The sequence below is a fragment of the Pongo pygmaeus genome, chromosome 4 (assembly GCF_028885625.2).
Source record: "Pongo pygmaeus isolate AG05252 chromosome 4, NHGRI_mPonPyg2-v2.0_pri, whole genome shotgun sequence".
In the NCBI taxonomy this organism is placed as follows: domain Eukaryota; kingdom Metazoa; phylum Chordata; class Mammalia; order Primates; family Hominidae; genus Pongo; species Pongo pygmaeus.
In genome coordinates this window covers 116,487,053-116,505,826 of record NC_072377.2, presented here as the reverse complement: position 1 = coordinate 116,505,826, position 18,774 = coordinate 116,487,053, and the positions used below count along the sequence as shown (strand labels likewise).

At 39.1% G+C, this 18,774-nt stretch overlaps 1 protein-coding gene across 2 annotated transcripts in view; it reads left to right on the top strand.

Annotated features, from left to right (window-relative positions):
• The window catches only part of EPB41L4A (erythrocyte membrane protein band 4.1 like 4A), a 260,597-nt gene that overhangs the window by 133,710 nt on the left and 108,113 nt on the right, over positions 1-18,774 (top strand). Inside the window, exons 4-5 of one of the 2 annotated variants that reach the window (XM_054487859.2) lie at positions 10,508-10,559; positions 15,366-15,444. In XM_054487859.2, coding sequence (XP_054343834.1) covers positions 10,508-10,559; positions 15,366-15,444 — 131 coding nt within the window. Of the gene's footprint in view, positions 1-10,507; positions 10,560-15,365; positions 15,445-16,578; positions 16,739-18,774 lie in introns of those variants that run through there. The other variant, XM_054487860.2, reaches the window with a different exon arrangement.

Here is an 18,774-nt window from a genome sequence, read left to right as displayed (position 1 = left end):
GCGAGCGACGCAGAAGACGGGTGATTTCTGCATTTCCATCTGAGGTACCGTGTTCATCTCACTAGGGAGTGCCAGACAGTGGGCGCAGGTCAGTGGGTGAGGGCACCATGCGCCAGCCAAAGCAGGGGCGAGGCATTGCCTCACTCGGGAAGCGCAAGGGGTCAGGGAGTTCCCCTTCCAGGGGTGACAGACGGCACCTGGAAAATCGGGCCACTCCCACTCGAATACTGTGCTTTTCCGACGGGCTTAGGAAACGGTGCCCCAGGAGAGTATAGCCCGCACCTGGCTCAGAGGGTCCTACGCCCACGGAGTCTCACTGATTGCTAGCACAGCAGTCTCAGATCAAACAGCAAGTCGGCAGCGAGGCTGGGGGAGGGGCGCCCGCCATTGCCCAGGCTCGCTTAGGTAAACAAAGCAGCCTGGAAGCTTGAACTGGGTGGAGTCCACCACAGCTCAAGGAGGCCTGCCTGCCTCTGTAGGCTCCACCTCTGGGGGCAGGGCACAGACAAACAAAAAGACAGCAGTAACCTCTGCAGACTTAAATGTCCCTGTCTGACAGCTGTGAGGAGAGCAGTGGTTCTCCCAGCGCGCAGCTGGAGATCTGAGAACGGGCTGACTGCCTCCTCGAGTGGGTCCCTGACCCCTGACCCCCGAGCAGCCTAACTGGGAGGCACCCCCCAGCAGGGGCAGACTGACACCTCACACGGCCGGCCAGGTACTCCAACAGACCTGCAGCTGAGGGTTCTGTCTGTTAGAAGGAAAACTAACAGAAAGGACATCCACACCAAAAACCCATCTGTACATCACCATCATCAAAGACCAAAAGTAGATAAAACCACAAAGATGGGGAAAAAACAGAGCAGAAAAACTGGAAACTCTAAAAACCAGAGTACCTCTCCTCCTCCAAAGGAACGCAGTTCCTCACCAGCAACGGAACAAAGCTGGACGGAGAATGACTTTGACGAGCTGAGAGAAGAAGGCTTCAGACGATCAAATTACTCCGAGCTACGGGAGGATATTCAAACCAAAGGTAAAGAAGTTGAAAACTTTGAAAAAAATTTAGAAGAATGTATAACTAGAATAACCAATACAGAGAAGTGCTTAAAGGAGCTGATGGAGCTGAAAACCAAGGCTCGAGAACTACGTGAAGAATGCAGAAGCCTCAGGAGCCGATGCGATCAAATGGAAGAAAGGGTATCAGCCCTAGAAGATGAAATGAATGAAATGAAGCGAGAAGGGAAGTTTAGAGAAAAAAGAATAAAAAGAAACGAGCAAAGCCTCCAAGAAATGTGGGACTATGTGAAAAGACCAAATCTACGTCTGATTGGTGTACCTGAAAGTGACGGGGAGAATGGAACCAAGTTGGAAAACACTCTGCAGGATATTATCCAGGAGAACTTCCCCAATCTAGCAAGGCAGGCCAACATTCAGATTCAGGAAATACAGAGAACGCCACAAAGATACTCCTCGAGAAGAGCAACTCCAAGACACATAATTGTCAGATTCACCAAAGTTGAAATGAAGGAAAAAATGTTAAGGGCAGCCAGAGAGAAAGGTCGGGTTACCATCAAAGGGAAGCCCATCAGACTAACAGCGGATCTCTCGGCAGAAACCCTACAAGCCAGAAGAGAGTGGGGGCCAATATTCAACATTCTTAAAGAAAAGAATTTTCAACCCAGAATTTCATATCCTGCCAAACTAAGCTTCATAAGTGAAGGAGAAATAAAATACTTTACAGACAAGCCAATGCTGAGAGATTTTGTCACCACCAGGCCTGCCCTAAAAGAGCTCCTGAAGGAAGCACTAAACATGGAAAGGCACAACCGGTACCAGCCACTGCAAAATCATACTGAAATGTAAAGACCATCGAGACTAGGAAGAGGCTGCATCAACTAACGAGCAAAATATCCAGCTAACATCATAATGACAGGATCAAATGCACACATAACAATATTAACTTTAAATGTAAATGGACTAAATGCTCCAATTAAAAGACACAGACTGGCAAATTGGATAAAGAGTCAAGACCCATCAGTGTGCTGTATTCAGGAAACCCATCTCACGTGCAGAGACACACATAGGCTCAAAATAAAAGGATGGAGGAAGATCTACCAAGCAAATGGAAAACAAAAAAAGGCAGGGGTTGCAATCCTAGTCTCTGATAAAACAGACTTTAAACCAACAAAGATCAAAAGAGACAAAGAAGGCCATTACATAATGGTAAAGGGATTAATTCAACAAGAAGAGCTAACTATCCTAAATATATATGCACCCAATACAGGAGCACCCAGATTCATAAAGCAAGTCCTGAGTGACCTACAAAGAGACTTAGACTCCCACACATTAATAATGGGAGACTTTAACACCCCACTGTCAACATTAGACAGATCAACGAGACAGAAAGTCAACAAGGATACCCAGGAATTGAACTCAGCTCTGCACCAAGCGGACCTGGTAGACATCTACAGAACTCTCCACCCCAAATCAACAGAATATACATTTTTTTCAGCACCACAGCACACCTATTCCAAAATTGACCATATACTTGGAAGTAAAGCTCTCCTCAATAAATGTAAAAGAACAGAAATTGTAACAAACTGTCTCTCAGATCACAGTGCAATCAAGCTAGAACTCAGGATTAAGAATCTCACTCAAAACCGCTCAACTACGTGGAAACTGAACAACCTGCTCCTGAATGACTACTGGGTACATAACGAAATGAAGGCAGAAATAAAGATGTTCTTTGAAACCAACGAGAACCAAGACACAACATACCAGAATCTCTGGGATGCATTCAAAGCAGTGTGTAGAGGGAAATTTACAGCACTAAATGCCCACAAGAGAAAGCAGGAAAGATCCAAAATTGACACTCTAACATCACAATTAAAAGAACTAGAAAAGCAAGAGCAAACACATTCAAAAGCTAGCAGAAGGCAAGAAATAACTAAAATCAGAGCAGAACTGAAGGAAATAGAGACACAAAAAACCCTTCAAAAAATAAATGAATCCAGGAGCTGGTTTTTTGAAAGGATCAACAAAATTGATAGACCGCTAGCAAGATTAATAAAGAAAAAAAGAGAGAGGAATCAAATAGGTGCAATAAAAAATGATAAAGGGGATATCACCACCTATCCCACAGAAATACAAACTACCATCAGAGAATATTACAAACACCTCTATGCAAATAAACTAGAAAATCTAGAAGAAATGGATAAATTCCTCAACACATACACCCTCCCAAGACTAAACCAGGAAGAAGTTGAATCTCTGAATAGACCAATAACAGGAGCTGGAATTGTGGCAATAATCAATAGCTTACCAACCAAAAAAAGTCCAGGACCAGATGGGTTCACAGCCGAATTCTACCAGAGGTACAAGGAGGAGCTGGTACCATTCCTTCTGAAACTATTCCAATCAATAGAAAAAGAGGGAATCCTCCCTAACTCATTTTATGAGGCCAGCATCATCCTGATACCAAAGCCTGGCAGAGACACAACCAAAAAAGAGAATTTTAGACCAATATCCTTGATGAACATTGATGCAAAAATCCTCAATAAAATACTGGCAAACAGAATCCAGCAACACATCAAAAAGCTTATCCACCACGATCAAGTGGGCTTCATCCCTGGGATGCAAGGCTGGTTCAATATACGCAAATCAATAAATGTAATCCAGCATATAAACAGAACCAAAGACAAAAACCACATGATTATCTCAATAGATGCAGAAAAGGCCTCTGACAAAATTCAACAACCCTTCATGCTAAAAACTCTCAATAAATTAGGAATTGATGGGACGTATCTCAAAATAATAAGAGCTATTTATGACAAACCCACAGCCAATATCGTACTGAATGGGCAAAAACTGGAAGCATTCCCTTTGAAAACTGGCATAAGACAGGGATGCCCTCTCTCACCACTTCTATTCAACATAGTGTTGGAAGTTCTGGCCAGGGCAATTAGGCAGGAGAAGGAAATCAAGGGTATTCAATTAGGAAAAGAGGAAGTCAAATTGTCCCTGTTTGCAGATGACATGATAGTATATCTAGAAAACCCCATTGTCTCAGCCCAAAATCTCCTTAAGCTGATAAGCAACTTCAGCAAAGTCTCAGGATACAAAATCAATGTGCAAAAATCACAAGCATTCTTATACATCAATAACAGACAAACAGAGAGCCAAATCATGAGTGAACTCTCATTCACAATTGCTTCAAAGAGAATAAAATACCTAGGAATCCAACTTACAAGGGATGTGAGAGACCTCTTCAAGGAGAACGACAAACCACTGCTCAAGGAAATAAAAGAGGATACAAACAAATGGAAGAACATTCCATGCTCATGGGTAGGAAGAATCAATATCATGAAAATGGCCATCCTTCCCAAGGTAATTTACAGATTCAATGCCATCCCCATCAAGCTACCAATGACTTTCTTCACAGAATTGGAAAAAACTACTTTAAAGTTCATATGGAACCAAAAAAGAGCCCGCATCGCCAAGTCAATCCTAAGCCAAAAGAACAAAGCTGGAGGCATCACACTACCTGACTTCAAACTATACTACAAGGCCACAGTAACCAAAACAGCATGGTACTGGTACCAAAGCAGAGATATAGATCAATGGAACAGAACAGAGCCGTCAGAAATAATGCCACATATCTACAAGTATCTGATCTTTGACAAACCTGACAAAAACAAGCAATGGGGAAAGGATTCCCTATTTAATAAATGGTGCTGGGAAAACTGGCTAGCCATATGTAGAAAGCTGAAACTGGATCCCTTCCTTACACCTTATACAAAAATCAATTCAAGATGGATTCAAGACTTAAACGTTAGACCTAAAACCATAAAAACCCTAGAAGAAAACCTAGGCATTACCATTCAGGACATAGGCATGGGCAAGGACTTCATGTCTAAAACACCAAAAGCAATGGCAACAAAAGCCAAAATTGACAAATGGGATCTAGTTAAACTCAAGAGCTTCTGCACAGCAAAAGAAACTACCATCAGAGTGAACAGGCAACCTACAAAATGGGAGAAAATTTTCGCAACCTACTCATCTGACAAAGGGCTAATATCCAGAATCTACAATGAACTCCAACAAATTTACAAGAAAAAAACAAACAACCCCATCAAAAAGTGGGCGAAGGACATGAACAGACACTTCTCAAAAGAAGACATTTATGCAGCCACAAAACACATGAAAAAATGCTCACCATCACTGGCCATCAGAGAAATGCAAATCAAAACCACAATGAGATGCCATCTCACACCAGTTAGAATGGCAATCATTAACAAGTCAGGAAACAACAGGTGCTGGAGAGGATGTGGAGAAATAGGAACACTTTTACACTGTTGGTGGGACTGTAAACTAGTTCAACCCTTGTGGAAGTCAGTGTGGCGATTCCTCAGGGATCTAGAACTAGAAATTCCATTCGACCCAGCCATCCCATTACTGGGTATATACCCAAAGGACTATAAATCATGCTGCTATAAAGACACATGCACACGTATGTTTATTGCCGCATTATTCACAATAGCAAAGACTTGGAACCAACCCAAATGTCCAACAATGATAGACTGGATTAAGAAAATGTGGCACATATACACCACGGAATACTATGCAGCCATAAAAAATGATGAGTTCATGTCCTTTGTAGGGACATGGATGAAATTGGAAATCATCATTCTCAGTAAACTATCGCAAGAACAAAAAACCAAACACCGCATATTCTCACTCATAGGTGGGAACTGAACAATGAGAACACATGGACACAGGAAGGGGAACATCACACTTCGGGGACTGTTGTGGGGTGGGGGGAGGGGGGAGGGATAGCATTGGGAGATACACCTAATGCTAGATGACGAGTTGGTGGGTGCAGCGCACCAGCATGGCACATGTATACATATGTAACTTACCTGCACATTGCGCACATGTACCATAAAACCTAAAATATATTAAAAAAAAAAAAAAAAAGAAATGAAGAGCACTAGAAATGCTAAATATGAGAGGAAATATAAAATTGAAAAAATTATTTTAAAACATCTTTATTAAGTAGTTGACTATTTAAAGCAAACCAATAGGATTGTATTGTGGTGCTTATAATATATGTAAAAATAAAATGTATTTCAACTCTAAAAAAAAAAATAAAAAAAAAAAATAAATAAATAAATTCATTCATTCATTTAAAAAAAAAAAAAAAGTAAAATAAAGTGCCTGAGAAATACTTGCAAAAAAAAATAAAAAAAAAAAAAAAGAAATAGGAGAGAGAGGGGAGTGGGGAAGAGGAAAGTGATTGAGTGATTATCCTAGAGAATGGACAGCTTGAATGTTGAGAGAGAATGAGAGATAGGGCTATTTCTCCTTGTGACCATCTGGCTAGGCAAGAGGCAGCACACCAGGGTACAATTCAGAGAAACCATTCTTTGAATCAACATTGGACCCAGTGTGAAATAAGATGCAACACAGCTCCAGTTATTGCATGCTGTCCTTTCTTTATTTAAAAAAATTTAGGGTTTATTCTATTAGAACTGTAGGAGACTCCAGAAGAACAGTCTCTTAGGGCACCACACTGCATGGTTCTCAGCTCTGTGCTCCTCTTTCCCCTCATGTGGGGCTGGTGGAAAGACTGAATGGACTACTTCTCTTTCTGGAAGTTCTCCATGAATATTGATTGCTTAGCTGAGTATTTGTTAGCTGTTAGGCAACACTGACTTTAATAGAGTGTTCAATTGTAAAGGATGTAGAGTATTACATTCTGTGTTATTACATGGAAATTTACTCACTTGCTTTAAGAGCAGTTGAGCTGATAGACATGTACTTTATACAGATTTAAGGCTCTGTTATCCCCCATTTATGTATTCTGAGAAAGATTTTTTTGAACATGCTATTTAATGATTTTTTTTCAGTAAAGCCATCATATACTCACCCTGCAGTTAATTTTCCTTGTACATGATTTTATTATCTCATATGTATTCATCTTATATAAGTAATTATTGTCTCACCACATTGTATTGTAATTACATGGCTGTGTGTCTCCTGCTAGGCTGTGAGTGCGAGGTTAGTCACGGGTCTCATTCAACTTTGTGTTCCCATACTACTCAGGAAAATGTCTGACATGTCATGTAAAGAACATGTATAGTGGATATCCATAAGTGATGAATGAATGAATGAATGATATCCCAGTTTTAGGGTCTACCTCCAGAATATTGACATTCCTTAAAACAGGGATATTGTGTTCATTGGCAATTTTTTGAGCCCTTTTTTTCTCTTAAACTATAGAGTAACAGGCTGATGTGTTTCACTCTGATCTTCCATATGCTGTGTTTGATTGCTTGTTGATAATGAATGGTGACAAGTGCCATCGTAGCGTGGCTGCTTTGGTTCCAAGGTCACATCTTTCCCTTGGTTGAACGTAAGTGGGTTTTACATTTCAAGATCTTGGCTTCTGAAACCTGGTGACTTGTGTTTATTATTTATGTTCTTGGACATTTATCATTGTCTGACCTCTGTAACCCCTGGTTTCCATTTTGATCAAATGAGATTTGTGCGTGGGCGGCTGTAGGGTGATGCTTAGCATAGCAAATGTGCAGTGAGTTGATTGAATAGCCTTTGACTGAGTCTTGCTGCTGCTGCTTCGTGCTGCAGAATTGTAATTGTAATTGTAACTTCGTGCTGTTACAATTGTAATTGTAATTGTAACTTTTCTTGAAACTGTTATTTTACTTTTTTCACCTCACAAATTTAATCACTCTCAAGGAAAGAGATTTATTTTAAAATAGAACAGATTATTATTAATGTAAAATTTTTGATAGATTAACCAGTTTTTCCCATTATATGTAATTAAAAATTTTTCTTCCTATTTTCTTTAGCTGGCTTTAGTGACTGAAAAGCATTCTGGAGACAAGAAAACAAAGACAAAACAAAACAAAATGAATCAAAAAATCTGAAAAAAAAATTACAAAGGTTGTCTTTTGGGATGATGATGATGATGATAGGAGGAGAAATTTAAAACTCTGATTTCTGCCTCCTACTAGTTTCAGAACAAGATTAGACAGAGAGTAATAAGACCAAAGCCTCCTTTTTTCCCTTCTTGCCACAAGCACATTTTGACCCCTCATGTGTAAGTGTGGTGTAGGGTGTGAAATTAAATCCCAATGTTACATGTGCCTTGACACGTAGAGAAACTGGGAGAGCCTCTAATGATGCATCTATAAGCCCCCTCCCTTACTGTGCTCTAGGGAATTTGGTCCCCTAACCAACCAGCTCTCCAAGACCCCAGCAAGCTGACATCTTGATTTTAGCCTTGTGAAATTTGAAGCAAAGAAAGACACTAACTTTCAGCACTCTGAGATAATAAATGGGTGTTGTTTCAGCCTCTAAGCTTGTGGTAATTTCTTATGGCAGCAGTGGAAACCGAATGCAAGTGTTATTGAGTGTTTGTGTTTGTTTTCCTTGGTTTTCTCTTCATTGGAAAATTCAGGGGATAGTAAAACCTTTTTGTTTAACATGAATGGTAAGAAACAGTCCCCTCACCTCATGTTTCCATTTCATGAAGAACCCACAGCTTTATATACGTAAAGCGATGGGTCTGCATTGTGTCCAACACACAGCTTAACGTTTGGGTTGATTTTACTCTACTTGAATGAGCTACAGTTTCCCTGGGAATCATAATTTTAACACCAAAGCCTTGTTTTTAGTCGCTGTGGGCTCCAAGAGCATTTCACTGACACATCCTCTGCCTCAAATACATTTTCTGTTTTAAAAGTGAGTGATTCTAGACCTTTGAAAAATAAGACATGATGAAGACTGGAATAATGAACATTGCGTTTTTAGTTGCTACACTTAGATATGTTGGTTACTCTACTTTTTTAAAAAAAAAATTCAAAAAATGGAAACTGCTGTGCGTGGCAAATAGTGAAGCTTATATATGCATGAATAGAGTTTGGTATAGTTATAAAATCTTACAGTAAAATGACTACAACAGTTGTATTCATAGTCATAGTATTCATAGTATGAATAATTGTATTCATAATTTGGAATAAAAGGTAAGGGGATTGCATAAAGCATTATAATTGCCATTTATAATTATTGCTACTGTTACATAGCAGAACAAGCATTCTGCCCTCAACTGAGGGGAAGGAAAGTGGGGAACTGCGCCAGCGCATGAGTGCTGGGTGGAACGTGGCTTAAGGTGGGTCAGCTCCTACCTCATTGTGGTGGGAATTGCCCCTTCTTCATTAAGGAACACGAGGAAATGGAAACTGAGTGGCTTGGCCCTGGGGGGTCCCCAGCATCTGGCTAGGAGCGTGTGGGAGCGATTCCATCTCTGCCCTCCCCTGACCCTTCAGGGCAGCCTTTATCCGTTTGACTCTGCTTTTGTGGGAACTCCAGTGCCCTCTTTGCTTCCTTGGCTTCTGCCCTGCTCTTCTCACAGAAGAAGAGGTGAGGCTAGAGGCTGACCTCATCTCCTTCTTTCGATGATTCTACTTCGTAATTGTGAGATTTAAAGGAAGGCCTCTCCCCAGGACCCCGAATTCTCCTGCCACCACTTGAAATTCTGTTCATTAACTGTTAATTTGAATTAATAAGTAGGTATCTTAGACTGGCCAAAGGCAGTTATGAGAGGTGACCTAATCATTCTTAGCATATGTAGGCTGAGCTAGGGGCTATTCTGAAGACTTTACCTGGATTAACTTATTTAATCTGCACAGCAACCTTATGAGGAAGGTCCAGTGATGTCCAGTCGCTTGTCCTAAGTTACATGGCAATGACATGGGTAGAGTCAGAACAGACTCCCTATGGGTCTGCCCTGGGATTCAGGCCCTCAGCCACTGTGCTGAACTGCTCTCCTGGATCCTTAATGAGGATTTGATTGCTTTCTTCCTAACACCTAGCAGCAATACCTGCAGGGATGAGACTGGAAGCAAAGATGGTGAGGACGTATTAGGAGGAGACGTGGCTCTAAGGGGAGCAGTGCTTGGGATGATGGAGACTTTGGAAAGAGACTTGGAGGACATTTTTTTTGAGCCTGTTATTTTCCCACCAAAAGTAGTCAGAAGTCACTCATAAGCATTTGGATGTTACATTACAATCAGTATGATAATTCAACCAGGGACCCAGCAAGTACTGCTGCTCTTCTTTGCCTCTCTTCCAACGTCAGCATCATCTTTCTCTTTGTATTTTATTTTTAATTTAATGTTATTTTTAAAAGATGGGGTCATGCCATATTGGCCAGGGTGGTCTTAAACTTCTGGCCTCAAGCAATCCTTCTTCCCCTGCCTGCCAAAGTGCTGGGATTTCAGGTGTGAGCCACCATGCCTGGCCTATTTTTTCTTTTACTGTTCTTGCTGCAGAAAACTCTTATGTATGTTTGTGTGTGTATATGAGTGAAGTGTTTAACTTATCAAGTTTTAAAATGTTGTTTAGATAACATTTTGCAAATATTCTTGAAGTAAAAGCTAATGAAAAGCAACTAATTTCTTTAATTGTCCTTTTCTTCCTCACACAGTATTGGCTGGATCCTGCAAAAACCCTTGCTGAACACAAAGAACTGATTAACAGTAGGTATTTAAGTTTTACTTTGTTAAAGGGTGGCTTGAAAATGATGACAAACCCATGATTAGTTGGGTGCAGAAGTGGGCTTTAGTACTGGAGAAAGAAGTGAGTACTAGTACTCGAGTACCAGAATATGGGAATGTGTGTATTGTGTGCATTGCTAGGCCCTCTCCAAGGTCAGATTAATCAGTTTCTGAGTGGATCTTAGTATTGAATTTTTCCTTGAGGCAGGCCTTCCCTTGATTTTGTCTGTGGTTTTTCTGTATGCTTATCTTTAAAATTTGACCTTAAAACAAAAAAGGCAAATAGACATTAATGGGTGGTAGGCAGGCTGCAGGGATGGGTCATAATGTCCAAGCTTTTAAAGAGCTTGAGTTTCTTGGGTTATGGCATGGTTTTGCCATTCAGACCACTCAGTTTCCTAAGCCAGTAAGTAAGAGGTGCCTTTGTGATCTAAAAAGTGGTCTTCAGAGAGAGACCATTTTTGGGAGCTAGCTTTTTGGTTTTATCAATACGAATATTATAAGGAGGCGCAATATAATTAAGTATATATTCCTTAATCTTAATTTCCAGAACCCAAGTTTTTATTTATAAGCACAAACACAGAGGCTCCTTAAGTGTGCAAAAGAATACTCTTTTTTAAAAAATTGTCTGTTTCATTTGAAATAAAACGTACATAACATATAAAATGGATCCTTTTAACCATTTTTGTGTGCAATTCAGTGACATTGGGTACATTTACATTGTTGTGCAGCCATTATCACTGTCCATCTCCAAAACATTTTAATCTCCCTAAACTGAAACTCTATTCCCCATTAAAGCATTTTGCTGAACTGTGTGAATTATTGCTAATCAAAACGGAGTGGATTCTTCTGGCATTCATTATCCCCATTCTGAGTCTGTATTTTCTGTGCATGTCAGCTTGTTTCCTGTGATAGTATTGGTTGTGCGATGCTCCATGGAACCAAGGGCAGGAATGTAGCTCTGCTTCCAAAAGGAACTGGAAACCTGGACTGCAAAGCCATCAGAAAGTCCTGTTTCTATGAACGTCAGCATCACTGTTGTTTCTCATTGCATTTCAACCTCTGTAGTGGATACCACTGGAGTTTACAAGTTATAACTCTAGCATATTTGAACCAATTAAAAAAAATACCAATTGGAAAACCAGAAAAATTTCAGGAATTTTTTTTTTTTTTTTTTTTTGAGATGGTATCTTGCTCTGGCACCCAGGCTGGAGTGCAGTGTTGTGCTCTTGACTCACTGCAGTCCCTGTCTCCTGCGTTCAAGCAATTCTTCTGCCTCAGCCTCACAAGTAGCTGGGATTACAAGCACCCACCACCACGCCTGGCTGATTTTTTTTTTTTGTATGTTTATTAGATTTGGGGTTTCACCATGTTGGCCAGGCTGGTCTCGAATTCCTGACCTCAGGTGATCCACCCACCCGAGCCTTCCAAAAGTGCTGGGATTACAGGTGTGAGCCACTGCACCCAGCCAGTTATTTTAAAATAAACTCACAGGTTTCTTTTATAGGAAAAGTTGATATTTATATCAAGGTGATGAAAAAATGTTAATTATTTTAAGGTGCATTATTAAAGTGTTCCTAAGCACATTTAAAGTGTCTACTTATTTACGTGGTATGAAATATTTAAGTATCAGTCTATAATGCAATCACTTTTTCATTCTAAAAATGCAATATTAAAAATTTGATGTAGGCTGGATGTGGTGGCTTATGCCTGTAATCCCAGCAGTTTTGGGAGGCTGAGGCAGGTGGATCACCTGAGGTCAGGAGTTCAAGACCAGCCTGGCCAACATGGCGAAACCTCGTCTCTGCTAAAAATACAAAAATTAGCTGGATGTGGTGGCGAGTACCTGTAATCCCTGCTACTCGGGAGGCTGAGGCAGAGAGGATGGCTTAAAACCCAGGAGACAGAGGTTACAGTGAGCTGAGATCCCACCACTGCACTCCAGCCTGGACGATAGGGTGAGACTGCGTCTCAAAAAAAAAAAAAATTGATGTATAGTAAGAATAAAACAACTGGTATTATAATTGACAAAATGTTAGTGACTGAAGAATCCTTACGTTTTATCTCATTAAATTATTTGATAGTGAAGGAAAATGGCTATCAAATATCTAATAGTCAGAAAGAGAATCTATAAAAATGACAGAACATTTGCTAGTTACCAGAATGCTTGTAGTTAATCTTGATTTATTTCTCCTTAAGTTAATGAGAAACTCCTTACCAAAGACCTCAAAATTAGTCTACACAAAAGAGAGAGGATTCCCAGTTTTTGGCTTCTGTATTTTTTGCTAAAGTGAAACAATATTAACTTCACTTTACGTAAGAGTTTCTTAAACGTTGAGTCCATGGAATAATGTGGATTCGAGACAATAATTTTGTAATTTGAATTATCAGCACCTTTTTTGTAGTTAGAATAGGGAGCCAAAAAATATCTGGCTAGACATATCCTTGTCCAAAATGTTCATTTCTATAGCCTTTGATTGCTCTCTGAAACAGTGATGCATATGAGAGTATTATCTCACTCTAAAGGTATTATTATTTTGTATTTTGCTGAGAAGCTGTATAGAATAGTGCACCGCAAAGCACTGAGCCCTAGATATTAGCAAACTTTTTTTTCTTCCCCGTAATTTTAGGCAAGTTGTTTAACTCCTTGGAGTTTAACATGCCTTGCATATGTTCCCAGGTTGTTGTTGTTGAGAATCAAATGTTTATGAAACATTTTTGTACATTATGAAATGTAACCAAATGGTAATAATGCCTTATATTTAGAACACAGCAATTTTATATGTGAATGGGAAATGAAGGGCTAGTTTGGGCCAGAAGACCTTAGAGGAAATTAGCCAAAACCAAATGTTTTTAATTGTGTACTTTTAACATTTTTGCTTAACTGTTCATACTGAACATTTGAAATGTGTGGGCTTGGTGAATAGGGTGTAATCTGTCATGTTCCAAAGAATAGAAGCAGCTCTGGAGAAGGCCTCTTCCCTTTGTGCTCCATCTCAGCAGCATCTGTGCTCCTCCCTGGCCCCTAGGTACAAACCCCAGTTGCCTGCGGGCACAGGCAGACCCATCTGCTCAGGAACATGGAGCTTGATTGACACAGACGGATAAGCTGAGGGTGGATTCCTGGCTCTTCTAAATATTTAATAGTCTGTGCCTCCCTGACATCTATGTTCAGGGATAGAGGTGTATTTGTCAGAAATACAAACACAGTGGTTAAACAAACATAAAAATTAAACATAAGGAATCAACTCCAATAATAAGAAATTCTAGCAGTTTCTTTTAAAGTTTAGTTTTTAAAAAAGCTATAGCATAAGGAGTGTCTTACACAGGAAGGCATAGATGAGGGGAGGGGCAGGATCCTCATCTTGATGGTCTCCCACATGCCAGGAACAGCGTTCCAGGGTGCTGCACACATAAGTATGTGTATGTAATATTAATAAATAGTAACATAGTTCATATGTTATAAATACATCATACCTTTATTCTTGTTCTATTTAATTTCTTTTCCCCAGTTTCTAAATTTGTGACTTTATTTATTCAGTTAAGAGTAGCGAGACTGGGGTTACTTTATCAGTTTAGACAGTATCGAAGACTTTTACTGAGATGCATGTTTCACATTTTTCTTTTTAATTTGTGGGAGAGCTTTTGTTGGAAAACAAAATTAACACCCGTAACCACCAACTGGTATATCAGGTAACAAATCCTTTTAAAAACAAAGTGTATTAGATCTAGTTACTGCACAGCTTGGAAATATGCACTTTTGGAAACAGTACAGATTAGATTGATACCCTCAGAAATAAAAATATTTCTAGTAAAAGCATAATATAATGTGTTCAGCACCCAAGGGGTTTGTGTCTTCTTGCACAATATGAGTGTTTATTTTTTATTTGCCCATGTACGTACAATTCCAGGCTTTGTTTCTGATTTAAAAAAAAAAGTTTGTAGGCATAGTTCTTCTTTGGTAAATGAATGAGATGAGAAAGGTTTTCTTAAATATGTGAGAACACATTTTTAGATTCAGAAATGTTTAAGAATGAAACAAATATTGTCCCTAATTTTATTATGTAGCCTCACTGATGACTTTTTTCCTGTAAAAAAAGGTAAGAGTTATCATAAGAAAATTCTAATGAATTAGTTTAAGGATAGAACGTTTCTAGCCCTTCTTCCCAGAGTTTGCCATTTAGTAATTTTTTTTGTACTCTTCCAGGAAAAAAAAAACCCCAAATATATATTAACTGATACTTTTTCACAAAAGGTATGATATTTCTGTGCTTGGGAATTTAGATAGTTGGTCTTTTCCACATGAGCACATGCAGATGCCCTTCTGTCTGTTTAAACATTTGCATGGTATATGTCCTGTGGCTGGGGCTGACTTTAATAGTCCACCTGCTGCTGAGCATTTAAGTTGTTTTCAGCTTTTTGCAGATAGATTTTAAAACTATTTTTTTTAATGAGATGATAGGTGGGTGGTTTTTTCAACCATTTATTTTTTTTCTTTCTTCACTATGAAAAATTACATACATAGAAAATGGGAAAAACATAAATAATAAAAATTGTCCATAACCTTACCAACCAGACATAAGAATCAGCAACATTCTGGTGTATCTGGCCGTGTCTTTTATCTATGTGTGTGTATGTGTCGAGGTCCTACCGTCATTGCTGTTTTTATCTTACGTTTTCTTGTTTCTTTAGACATTCTTGGAGTGTAATTGTAAATAGCTGTATAATATTATACTGTAACTTTAATTTATGATTTTAGTGAAATTTAATTTCTATTTCTTATTTTAGCTGGACCTCCATATACTTTGTATTTTGGTATTAAATTCTATGCTGAAGATCCATGTAAACTTAAAGAGGAAATAACCAGGTATAGTATTGACTTTGTTTTTGAACAGATACATGCATTGCATATACAAAAAGCTTTATTTAAAATAAATTAAAATTGGGCTAAACATTTGCATGTGTGTCTACCTGCATTTTGTAACGCATCTCCTGAGAGGGTAAAATTTAAACTAGCATTGCATGAAGTTGATCAGTGTCTGATGATGGATGTGTTTGAAAATGGCATGAACCTGGGTGACATGATGATACATTTTGCATCTGCTGTGATGAAATATTTCTGTATCATTATTGTTAAGCATGCATTCAGCCTTTGTGTTCATATAGAAGTCATTTGAACTGCCTAAAGGAAGGATATTGTGATGTTCAGTTTGTACTTCTAAATATACATTTTCACAGCCAGTTATTTCTTTTTAATTGGTTGTAGCTTAAGTATTAGCTCTCCAGGTGTTTCATTTACCTCTATAGGAAATGAGAAGATAATTGCTTTTAGTATTAAGGATGGAAACCAATGTTTTAATGCATTACTTCACCTTTGTCACCAAATATTTGATATTAGTTAGACAGAATTTCCTATCGGTATTGATTAGGTTGTCAAAATAGTACATGTCAACAACTGAAAGGGCTCATAAAGAACAGACCAGTTATATTTTAACTTATTCCACTGGTGACCTAGCTGCATGTGGTAGGAAAAACAAAAGTATATTCCCTAACTTAACCGTAAGTGGTCAGTTTTCCCAGTGAACCCATATTACGGGCTTAAATAAATCCTAATACCTCCTTTAAAAAAGTTGAAAATCATGTCTTTGGTAGCCTATGGTTTTGTTTCTATTCCATGCTTTCATCTGTCTCAGACTTTCTTTTTTCTTTATTCTGGACTGCACACAGAAGAATGAGAAGAGGGTAGGCTAATTGGACCTTTTTCATCCCACTTTGAAGCGCCATATTTAGGCCTCATTTTTACTTTGTTTTATTTTATCCCTCAACTTAAGATATAATCTTTTGAACTCGATTGATTGATTGATGAAAAGATTATATTTCATGATCTGTATTTGTTTAATTTTTTAAGAGACAGGGTCTCGCTCTGTCACACAGGCTAGAGTGTAGCGGTGTAATCATAACTCACTGTGACCTCAAACTTATGGGCTCACAGAATCCTCCCGCCTCAGCCTCAGGAGTAGCTGAGACTACAGGTGTGTACCACTACACCTAGCTAATACTTTTTTTCTTTTTTGTCTTGTTATGTTGACCAGGCTGATCTTGAACTGCTGGCTTCTAGCAATCCTCCTGCCTTGGCCTCCCAAAGCGCTGGGATTACCAGCGTGAGTCACTGCGCCAGCGTAGACCTCATTTTTAGAACCAAGCAGATGTCTGCATTCACATTGTTCATTATCACATTGTTAATGAGCACTTTGAAAAGTAGACATGCCAGTTTAAGCTTTTGCAGAGCACATCTTTCTGGGGAAAGGGCCATTAGGATGGGGAGGAAATGTTGAGGAGAGGGATGGTATTTTCATCAGCGTTTCAGAGGGAAACTGAATTCAAGTGGTATAAAAAATACGCTTATATCTGTAACTCATTAGGGAATTGCAAGGGCACAACATTTTTAAAAAAATAAAATGAAAGTCCTTCATATTCAGGTTGTGAGTAATCTCTGCCTGTGCCTAAGTGTCCTCGGCTGTAAAACTGGAGATGCACCTGTTTCAAGGTTTTCATAAGCATTAAATGGAATAATATATATAAGGCTCTTATGATTGTCTGTGTCTCATACTATGTTTGATGAATGTTAATGCTTATTTCATTCTATCCTTTGTCTAGATGTATAGTGGAATTACATCTTAAATAGGGGTTAGGTTCCAAAAATACTTGAGTTAATGTTAAGAAGGGATAAAAAAGATCATTGTTTTATAATGCATTACTTCACCTCTGTTCACCACACACATGAACAGAAATTTCCCAACAGAATCTACTGATGGCTCATTAACAGAATACGTGTATTTTTCTATAATTTACAATCCACAATATTTTCAGTACAACCAGTTGTATTGAAAGTTTTAGACCAGCTTGTGTAGTTAAGAACAAAATGACATAGCTGGCTTGCAATTAGTGTCCATGATTTGTTGCCTAAAGCATATGGTTGAATTTAGGTAAGTTAAATGTGCATTTAATACATTGATATACACACATTATTCGTTTTATTATTGATTTACATGAATATATTACCATTAATGGACCTGAAAAAGAGGAATCATATGAGATAATTTTGGCAAAAGCAAGAACTGAGACCAAAAAGCAAAATCTCCAGATACATGCTATTTAAGGAAGAGCATACTTCTGCCAGCATTTTCAAGTTGAGTGTTTATCTTAATTTAGTTCTTTGGAAAATTGTACCAGCCTACTCTGCACTGGCTGTTAGGTTGTCTGTAATTTTTTGGTATGAATGATCATGCTATCATAAACATGCTTATACATAATCTTTCATGTATTTTTTTGACATGTTACTATTTCATACATATTGTATGGCCTCTTTCGCCATCTAACCCAGTCTTTTTTTTTTTTGAGATGGAGTTTTGCTCTTGTCGCCCAGGCTGGAGTGCAGTGGCGCAATCTCAGCTCACTGCAACCTTTGCCTCCTGGGTTCAAGCAATTCTCCTGCCTTAGCCTCCCGAGTAGCTGGGATTACAGGTGCCCACCAGCATGCCCAGCTAATATTTTGTATTTTTAGTAGATTCAGGGTTTCGCCATGTTGGGCAGGCTGGTCTCCAACTCCTGACCTCAGGGGATCCTCCCGCCTCAGCCTCCCAAAGTGCTGTAACCCAGTCTTTTTACTCCTGCATTGTATTCCATAATTAACTATATGCTTTGGCCATCCAGGTTGTTCCTTTTTTAAAAAAAATTAGGGCTGGGCGCAGGGCTCACGCGCTTTAGGAGGCCAAGGCAGGCAGATCACGAGGTCAGGAGTTCGAGACCAGCCTGACCAACACAGTGAAACCCCGTCTCTACTAAAAAAAATACAAAAATTAGCTGGGCGTGGTAGCGGGCACCTGTACTACCAGCTACTCCTGCTTGGGAGGCTGAGGCAGGAGAATCACTTGAACCCGGGAGGCGGAGGTTGCAGTGAGCCAAGATTGCGGCACTGCACTCCAGCCTGGGCGACAGAGCTAGACTCCGTCTCAAAAAAAAAAAAAAATACAGATAATGCTACAGGGAACTTCTCGTGCATATATATGGTCATACTATTAATATACGCAGTATTTCAGAAGAACACTGATGTAGGAAAAAAGACCTGTAATGAATGTGATAGGAAAATAAAGTTTCAGATTATGAAAAATGTACATTAATAGAATCATCAACTTGG